At 37.0% G+C, this 10,378-nt stretch overlaps 1 protein-coding gene across 1 annotated transcript in view; it reads left to right on the top strand.

Moving 5' to 3' along the window:
• The first annotated feature begins 213 nt into the window (after window positions 1-213).
• The window catches only part of Spink5 (serine peptidase inhibitor Kazal type 5), a 63,843-nt gene continuing 53,678 nt past the window's right edge, over window positions 214-10,378 (top strand). Inside the window, exons 1-4 of the mRNA XM_075971125.1 lie at window positions 214-268; window positions 1,485-1,510; window positions 5,190-5,314; window positions 7,163-7,235. Of these exons, the coding sequence (XP_075827240.1) occupies window positions 214-268; window positions 1,485-1,510; window positions 5,190-5,314; window positions 7,163-7,235 (279 nt within the window). The remainder of the gene's footprint in view (window positions 269-1,484; window positions 1,511-5,189; window positions 5,315-7,162; window positions 7,236-10,378) is intronic.

Here is a 10,378-nt window from a genome sequence, read left to right as displayed (position 1 = left end):
CATTATCTGCTTAAATCTGAGACCTTGGCAGGATCTTATAGGATGGAAACAAAACTGGTGCCGTCTAAGGAGTCTAGCATGAGCCTGAACAACTGGTTCTGTGTGTGTGTCACCCTATGTATAAAAGTGAGCTGCGGCTCACACAATCAGTCTTAGAGCACCAGCTGAGCAATGCACAGAGCAGACCTGTAACTGACTTACATCACCTTCAGCATGAAGACAGACCCAGTGCTACTGCTTCTGACCCTGGCTCTTTATCTCACACAAGGTGAGCAGTTTACAAACACTGAAAGTTTCTTGCCATAGATCTCAAAGCTTGGGGAAGGGGCTTTTCTTCCCCATCCCCTACTTAGAATGTGTGTGTGTGTGTGTAATACTTATGTATGTATATAATATGTAGACTAATGTATGTATATATATATATGTATGTGTGTGTATGTAACACATATGTAATTATATACAGAATGTTAAAATCTCGAACTATCCTTAATAATGAAAATTGTTTGGGAATAATTGAACTTTTTTTCTGTGAGAGGCTCTTCTGATAATTTTATACTAGCTCTGAAAAGCCAATAGATTATTTTGTATCCAAGCATCCAGTTTGTTCTACCTATAGGCATTAGACACTTAAAACTGGCATGCAATTACTACATGTATTTTAAAACTACGTGGGTAAGTGAATATTAAAAATAAATTATATTGACTGTTCTAGTTTTGAAACAATATTTCCTTTTACATTTATTCTATCTTAAGATTATAAATGAATTGAAAACATTGTTCCTGAAGAATTAAGGGCTTTTATGAGAGCTAGAAAATAAATTTTCTAATTTTGTGTTTACTTGTCAGGATGACATGGGCTACATAGATTTACCTTTCTCTGACCAGTCCTTTTACAACACTGAACTTCAGATATAAAGCTATTGAGATCATTATACACAAATGATGTTGTTTCATAAAATAAATCTAAGGTATAAGAGATTAAGTTAATGAGTGCGTAATAGGTCTATGACTTTAATTAACCTTAGTTTCTGACAGAGCTCTGATTTTGCTTCTGTAATAAGGAATTAGAATAGCCAGAGTTCAGAAAATGAAACTATATATATATATATATATATATATATATATATATATATAGTTTAAGCTTCATACTACTTGGGTGTTTTAAGTTATATTTAAATTGGTACGGTGTATTTGGCATATGCACTGTGCTACCATCTGTCAAGGAGGAAGGCTGTCTCTCACTCTTCAGTGAGTTATGGTGCGATGTAGATAATCTGGTAGGTTTAGTACAATGTGAGCATTGGGCCCTTGTGACAGTGCCATCATGAGATCTGTCACCATAAATCTTAATGCATTTAAGATAATTTGTGGTTGTAGATTACATTATCAGTGAAACAGTAAGAGCCTTGCGCTGAGTGAATCATATGTCTAATTTATTAAAAAGTTTATATCTCTTAACCTTGTTTTCTGCATTTTTGTCTCAGATGCCGTCAGTGGGGATTCAGTTCAGGTCAGTCTTGCTTCTTCTCATTTAATTCCTTCAAAGTTACCAAAAGAAAATTGATTTTTGGCCAACATTTTCATGTTAATAATACAGACAGCATACTGACAGGCACTAATAACTTCTGTTAAAAATGCAAAAACAGACCTTTATGGATAAAACATTAATGTTTATCTCTCTGTCTCTTTCTTAGTCTCTCTGTCTCTCCTTCTCTCTCATTATATTATTTATATAACGCATTTGCAAGAGGCAATCTACCATACTAAAATAGTACTTTAAAACTCCAAAGACAAACATAAAATAATCAACCAAGAAATTGCTATTTTTCCACTCAACAAGTGAAAAATCCAGGATACTATATATGCATTTTAGGTAATCATTATGCAAAGAAATATGTGTCTGTGACAGTACATAGTCATCACACACATGCATACACTCACACACACATACACACATATATAATTAAATACATATCTATTTAATAATTCTGATCTCTCTTGAAAAACCAGTATTTTCTGAAGTAAACAATAGACATAAAACTCATGCCTTCTGAAACTTTAGTTTTTGTGACAGGTAAATTGCAAAAATATATGGCTCTCTCAATAATAGTGCTAGGGAAAAAAGAGTAAGATATAGAATATTCCAAAAACTAAAGGAGGTCTCCATTTCTAAATGGAAAAAAGATACAGAGTGTTGTATGGTGAGAAAGCATGGGAACAAGGATCAAAGGCCAGGAGAGATCTTGACAGCTTACAGCAGCCCTGGTAGAAGCACCTGCGAGGGCAGAACCCTGGATCCAGGAAGGTATTCAGGTGATTATGACAGGCCTGTTATTGAGAAACAAAAGAACCTCCTTGTATAGAAATACATTTTCTATCTATTTGGAAGGTAATTGAAAAGGCCATGTCTTTGTCCTGTACGTATTTTATCTTTGTCCACAAGCTGCTCTGTGTGCCATTGCTGTATCATTTGAAACAATATTGTATGTGAAGCTAAATTTGTTACATCTCTCAAAGGCCATGAAAATTAAACAAAGGAATTAAGTAGGTTTTCTTTCTACCAAACTTCTTTTAAAACATTATTAAATTGTTTGTATCTCACTGTAACTGTTTTTAAGAAAAGAAACGTTGTTCCTTAATATTCTAGAGGATTTCACATAGATAGCCTCTATTATTTCAGCCAAGTTTGGCTAGCCGGTGATGGCTCATGAGACTTTGGCAGAGTCTGGGTTTTAGAGAGCAGGACACACGTTAAAACCTCAGATCACAGGCAATGGTTGAAAAATTTGCACTGAATTTCTTTGATATCATCGAATTCTACTGTGCTGAAAATCTTGAAAACCACAGGTTTAGCTACCTTATTATATGGAAATAAAAGGCAAGATGCACACAAGAAAACAGTCTTCACTCTGGGAAAGTTTCCGAGAATACTCTTTGGATATTGTCCCCCAACAGAAAACTCTTCATGATGCTGGGATCTTTGCTGTTCTCCCGAAAATTCATTAACTTGAGGCCTTCCTAGCATCATAGAATCTTGTTGAATATTTCAAACATGAGCCAGAACACCATGGACTGGCACTGTCGCCACCAGAAAGGATCTTATACATAGGCTCAAATCTGTCATTGGAGAAGGGTCATTATAAAGCCAAAACAAATCTTTTAGCATTGCAATACAAAAATGGGAGCAAGGCCAGCTCCTGGAGGATTTGATTGCCAGGTAGGTGGATGGACAGAAGACAACAACAAGAGCACGTGACGTGAGGTGGATCCAGTTTGTTTCTGAGATGTGGAAAAGGAGAATACCTTTAGTGAAACGAAAGCAAGCCGAGGGCTTAGAGTTGCAAGGCAGAGTCATCTCCGTGGCTCTGAGTGATGACATCTCAGTCTGGATCTGCTCCAGTACCAACCTTCTATTTTTTGATCATTTTAAGGACACTCAGTTTCCCCCAAGGAGAAGCACATTTAGAGCTTTCCATTTGTATGGTCTTTCACTGCATCCCAGGGAACTAGATGGGGGTATTTAAACCTCAGCAGAATACCAGTGGCCCATCTCTGAGCACACTGAACACTGTGAATAAGTTTCTTAACTTACTGTTTTTAAAGGTGGATCCCTTAAGGAATTACATCTAATTATGACATTATGGAGTTTAACTGTGACATTATGGAATCTAGTCAACACTGCTTAGAATTGATGGGTTGTTATGATTTAACTATTAAAATTATTTAGAGTTTCATTCTAGTATCATCATTATTCCTTTTTTCTATACATGTTGTCCAATATCTACCTTCCAAGAATAATGATTTTATTGTGAAGATACTAGGCTTTATAGCCTTTCTGCTATAAGGTTTTGAAAGCTTTATAGAACCATTCGCATTCGGCAATCTAGGAAGTACGTTTCTAAATTGGTGTAAAACATCAACAAGCCACACATCAGATCTCAAGATGGCCAGCTCCTTTCTGTTACCATAAATTGCTACTTCATCTCTCTGAGAGACTGAACAGGGATAACAGTCAAAGATGTTTTAACAGGTCACCCTTAGCAATATTTCCCAGGGATGGGTTGGTCTGCTTACTAATTGTTCTGTAGGTAGCTGAAACTTCCAGACATATTTAAGAAGCTGGATTAGATAAAATGGTACCCATTCTTCTCTGTGAGCTTCTCCGATCAGCATGCTTCTGCTCCTTTACTAATGTATTGTCGTGTTGAATTTAACAGTAATCTCAATGAATGATTGTTGATGGATTCAATTATTATAAAGTTTTATAGAGTCCATAGACTCCTATGATCAATTCCTTGGAAGAGGTATGTTTGATAGTTGGAACAAACACACTGAGCACAGAAATGAAAACAAATTTTCCTCACTTCAGAGACGTTCCACTATCCTTTCCTGTGGATTCTAAAATTCAAAATGATCTCCACGCAGCCTTTTAAACTTGATCAAGAGGGACCATTGGCATTTACCAAAACGAAGTCCAAATCAAGACGATCACAACATGTCTTTGAGGATGTTATACAGATAACAGTAGTGCTAGACAGTGTGCTGGAGGTTAAAATGAAATTCCAAGTACCAAAGCCTGTCTTAACTCTTTGGGAGAAGAGTCTTGAATTTTCAGCCCCAGCAGCGCTGAAGTAAGTCAGCCTCTAATATAAGGCCAAAGGATCTGGAATTTGTCCTGGGAATGCATCATTATAGAAACTTGTCTTCCAAATATGAAGGAACATTTTGCAAACATTTGATAACTGCTAATATTGCTAAGAGAAATGCAGTAGACATTTCAGAGTATGGGGCAGGGCCCCTTGGTAGAGTCCAGTGCTCACACACTTACTCCCAGTATTCCAGCAATCCTCTCACAGTCTAGTGGCTACTACTATTGTTTCACTACTCACTAGAATTTAATGCATCCACTTAGCTTATTATTATTATAACATCCAGTGTCACCATAACAATAGTAAGAAAGGAAAATATTTTACTAAATGAGTATTTATAACACGTCTCCATACGTTTTTCTGTATAATCAGTTGTATCAGATAAACACTTATTAGGTGAGTTTACTGTAATGGGCAAGTCAGAGTCATTGTTTTGTGTTGTTTAAACTGACTGGATGACTTCCTCGCATGGGCATGATGCTATTAAATAAGGTTGTTTTACGAAGTTCTTAAATAGGGTATAACTATATTTTTCTCTAGGATGTATGTAGAAAACTTCAAGCATTGATGAAAATCAATAAGCGGTTGTGTTCCGAAAGCGACGACGCTATTCCAAATCCCTATGGCTCGGACAACGAATTATGCATCTTTTGCAAACGGATACTGTGAGTAAAAATCCTTTGCCTTGCTCATATTCAAATGACCAGCTAGCCTCTGAAATAACGAGGGCATGAAGATGGTCTGTTTGTAATTTTTCGTTCACCTTAATCTTCTTTTAAACCTAGGCGAGTAAAAACACAGGGTGAACAGACCATTCTGGCACCTCCCATCAGATAAAACTGGATAATTGTCACTCACACACAGAGAAAGACTTTAATGATCACTCAATGGGATTTCAAAGACCTGTCAGGGAGCCCCATGCAAATAGACTAGCACCCTGTAGTATTCTCAGGATTGTCGTTCCACTTTGAGCTTCCTGTTTCTCAGATACGAAGAACTTAAAACAGATTCCTGGGCCTGTTAAGACTTGACTCTGCCTTGCCTGAGAGGTCGAGCAGATTCTCTGAGGAGAAAGCAGACTGGTCTGGTGGCTGCCAGCCAGCAGAGAGATTTGTGGAGAATGCATTTAGACCCATTCAAGTGCCAGGGAGAACAGGCTAAGATTGTATGAGGGTGTGGTGGACTAAAATCTCAGCACAGCTTTCACTGCTCGGCTCAGAAAGAATACTGGAAATTTACCAGGATTATTACTCAACGTCTCAGCATCTGTTCAACGTTCCTGAGCTTGATTCCTTTCTCTTCAACGACAAACAGAAGGCAGTAGAAGGTTTGCATTATCAGTTCTAAATCCTGGAACCAGAGTATCACAATTCTTTTTAAGATTCTTTTTGAATATTTTTTGTAGTGTCAAAGATTGAACCGAAGGCTCCCTGAATGCTAATCAAGGACGGTACCACTGACATACACCTGCAGGCCACTGATATGTTTTTTAGCAGGGTTCCCATCTTCATTTCTGAATACTTTCAAGACTTCAATGTTCATATCAAGGCAATGCTAAGCTTATTCCTTTTTTTTTTTTTTTTGGTTTTTCGAGACAGGGTTTCTCTGTGGCTTTGGAGCCTGTCCTGGAACTAGCTCTGTAGGCCAGGCTGGTCTCGAACTCACAGAGATCCGCCTGCCTCTGCCTCCCGAGTGCTGGGATTAAAGGCGTGCGCCACTACCGCCCGGCTAAGCTTATTCCTTTTAAGACAATTATTTTACAATTGGTTTTTCAAAAGTTATGATGGCGTATGTCAAGGATTTAATGTGACGTATTCAATAATATTGACGTAACAAAGCACTAGACGTATGTGTTACTTGTACTGAAGGGATGAAGACGCATGGCAGGACAGAATTTAGGGTGGGGGATTCCATGCATGTGTAATAACACTTTCTCATTCTTTTGAAAGCTGCACATGAACCATCAAGCATCTTGTTCACAGCAAAGATTCCCTTTCATCATATACGTGAAGTCAAATCTTTGAATAAAGTAATTACTGATAATTTTAAACAAGAATAAAATAGTTTAATATTAGAGTCACTTGTTAAATTGCTATTCTTTATCTGTGTAATAAAATACTTGGCTCACCTGGGAAGAAGGAGACTATGATTTGCTAGGATTATCTTGACATTGATAATGGGCTGTCAAGTAAATAGTCTTTCAAATGTTGCAAATAATGACACAGACCAGTGTTTACAGTAGCAATATAGTCATCTTACTGAAGGAAGTATTCAAGGTCAGGTATGTTAGTTAAACACCAAGTTTCTTGTCTATCCTTGTACATATTTGAGACTTTTTTTTGAGCATGGAGGGTCTTGCTCATTCATTATGGGAACTATTTTCACTCTGGCAGCTCAGGCTGAGCACAGTAAGCAGTCAAAAGCAACTTGATCATGTCTGTCTTTATTCCTAAAGATTGCTGAGCAACAAGTAATTTTAACATCAAATTATGCTAGTCCTCTCTCTTTCTCAGAGAAGAAGAAGCCAAGTCCAATAAGAGCGTGGGAGATTTATCAAGAGCTACCAGGGCGGCTGCCCCAGCAAAGGTAAGCCACATTTACTTTCAAAAAGATGCTGGACTCTATTCGGAGTTATCTGTTTGCTTCCTAATTACCTGTTGTGAAGCCAACCACTTAGAAGGGAGGGAATGTGACTTAGAGAAGGGTGGGCTGAGTATCTGGTACAGCTTGTCCATAGGCCCAACCCATGACCCAACTCAGGAAACACTGACAGATGCTGAGAGGAGGAGCTAGCCGGGTGGGGGAGAGCTTTCTGAGAGTTTCTCTTACCTCCTGTCTGTCTAGTTCCTGTATGAACCTTTCTTGAACTACAGAGATTATAACACCTCTCAGAACTTGTATTTTCTGCGTAATATGGGCAATCTGTGTATCTCTGGCTGTCATTATTTTATCAACTCAATTTTAAAAGCGAGCCACAGTGTTTAACATGCATTGGCAGGCATTTCAAAGAAAGTACGTTTCTTTGCCCTTTTTTCTGTTTTATTCCTTTCTTTTTCTCTTGTACAACTCTTAGAGTGTTCTCCTAATTTAATTCAACTGGACTCATGTGTGTCTATTTTGCAGGTTGGAATTCAAGCTAATATTTTGCATGAATTTAGTGTCCAATGGTTAAAAGGAAACCAAGTCATAAAATAAAAGGAAAAAAAACACACTGAATATATAAGGGGCATCACACAACCATTTCACTGGATATATATTTTATCATAGAAAAATCCAAAAATAACTCTTAAAACATTAATAAATGAAATAAGCATTTCCATATTAATGGAAATACCTGCCTTACAAAATCTCACAATTTTAGTTGACCGAACACGGGCTGTTACCAGCTAGGTTGACCAGGGCATTACCTCCTGGTCCCCTTTGTTGCTTTTTCTTTAATTTCTTACTTCTCTTCCTCCTCCTTTGTCCCTGACATATAATTAAAATGATCAGTCAAGGTAGACACACCCTAATTACTTGTATCATCCATGGTCTAACCCAGCTACCATCTTCCTTGGCAACACCGCAGCCGAGGAATGTCTGAGAACTTCTGCCTCCGCGATAAACACAGTTGACTAAATTCTTCCTTGGGGCTCAGTCAGTCTCACTCTTTAGACAATACCAGGCCAGCTACTCAGCCAACCAATACCTGCAAATCCTTTATCTATAATTAAAGGGACTGACTACCTTTTAAGCTACAAAAGCTAGGAGGACTGGCCGTTCCTTTAAAATCTGAGTTTCTCTTCTAAAACAGCTCTGCAACTTCCTTTCTTCTCTTCTTTATGTCTTCTTAATTAGAACTTCGGTTAGCCAATGGTGTTTAAAAATATGAAACACAAGTAAATGAGAAAAAAATTAACAAAGACATTCACACACACACACATACACACACACACACCTTATCTTAAATCTATTTAAAGACTACTACTACTTGAATGTTTACATCTGTAGAATGAGATTTACTAAAATTTAAGTGGGAATCTTAAAATATAAAATGATGGAATTCTGTCAGCTATGTTAATTCTCTCAGCTTAATCCTTGTGTTATATTTTGCTTAGCAATTGATAACATAATCTGTATTGATTATAGTTTAATTATTTTCTTTCAATATTAGTTAATTCTCTATTTCTCTTTCATTCCTTACATCACTGGCAAGGATTCGGGGTTAAACACCTAAAGAGCACTGCCTCTTTTCTCATATTAAAGGGAACACTTCCACGGATTTATCTGCTAATTATTTATCTTCTGGGGAGTTAGTATGAGTTTTATCTATTGATTCCCAATCTGCTGAATGTGTGCTGGTCATTATCAAGTGACTTTCTGTAATTGTTAAAATAATTTTAGCCTTTAATATAAAAATCTTAGAGATTTCTTGGCGTGAGACTATTGTTTTAAGCTATACTATAGTTATTCAGAATAAAGTTTAATGTACTTTGAATAGTAATTCTTCATAGATTTTGCAATTTTGTGTATAAGGCCAAGGAGCTATACATTTTTGTTTTTAATTATTCTTATCAAGTTTAGAATCAACCCTTTAAAATTTCCTACATGCTGAGACTTCAGGCTATACAGAAATCAGGAAATCTCTTTTCTCAACTGGGATATAAGTTAGAAAGAATTAATCAAACATCTCTTTAGTGCTCTGAAAATTATCTACAGGTTATGCAGTTGTGCTGGAAACTGCCGCACTTTGGATAGGAAGAATGGGAAGGGTGATTGTTTGGCTTAGCAATAAGCCGTCTCTTGTCCTCTCCAGTTGCTATTGAGGCTCTATGCCAGGCTAGCCCTGGGCATCGGCAGCTTCAGTGCAATGCTAAAAGGGACAGAACTAACTGGGGATAACGTAGAACTGCACCGCCCATACATGTTTTTGTGGATGTGATGGTCTCCACCAGGAGCAAAGAGGATGTACCTAGGGTTACAGTCCTGCTTGGGGGAGGTGTCTCAGGCTTCAAAATCTCGAGAAGCCCAGACATTTCACTTCCTGTCAACTCCAAGGCACCCAAGTGAAGATGAAATGTAATTTTCACCCCATGCCCAAAACTCCATCTGTAATCTTTTTAGGTAGAGGTATTTGACCAATGTTTATGTCAACTCAGTGGCTGACCATTAAGCTCCCAAGTCTCGGGAGATTTAAAAAAGAAGCCAGGTTTGCAGATTACAGCTGCCTATGCTTGCTTAGCAGACATCAGCTACCACAAATTGTGTGAGGGAAGATGTCAAAGAGGTAATGCAAGGTAGGGGAAAGTAGAGCAAAAGTAAACTTTAGGGGAGAATTGAGGACCATTCGTCTCCGTATTGTTTTGTATATTGTGCATTGTTTTAAGAATGTGAATGGTGAAAATGAAGAATGTATATATAATGTTATATATATATATATATATATATATATATATATATATATATATATGAGAAATATCAAAAAATGTTTCTGAGTGCAAACAGTTGTTTAACTTGACAGAAAAAGTACTTGGAATAGATGCACACAAAATATTGAAACAATCATTTTGTAACTTTAAAGGAAGGAATGAGAAGAAAGAAACAAAACTTCACTAGAAGTAAATTACTTTTTAAAATAGAAATGATACTATTCTGAGACTCACCTAAAATATGAGGGCAAATTTATTATATTATATATTATTGTGATATATTGATACAAACAAATAGATGAACATATAATCAAAAAACAT

This window comes from Microtus pennsylvanicus, chromosome 4 (assembly GCF_037038515.1).
Source record: "Microtus pennsylvanicus isolate mMicPen1 chromosome 4, mMicPen1.hap1, whole genome shotgun sequence".
Taxonomy (NCBI): domain Eukaryota; kingdom Metazoa; phylum Chordata; class Mammalia; order Rodentia; family Cricetidae; genus Microtus; species Microtus pennsylvanicus.
The sequence above is the reverse complement of the archived record's forward strand: the minus strand, read 5'-3'. Positions and strand labels throughout refer to the sequence as shown.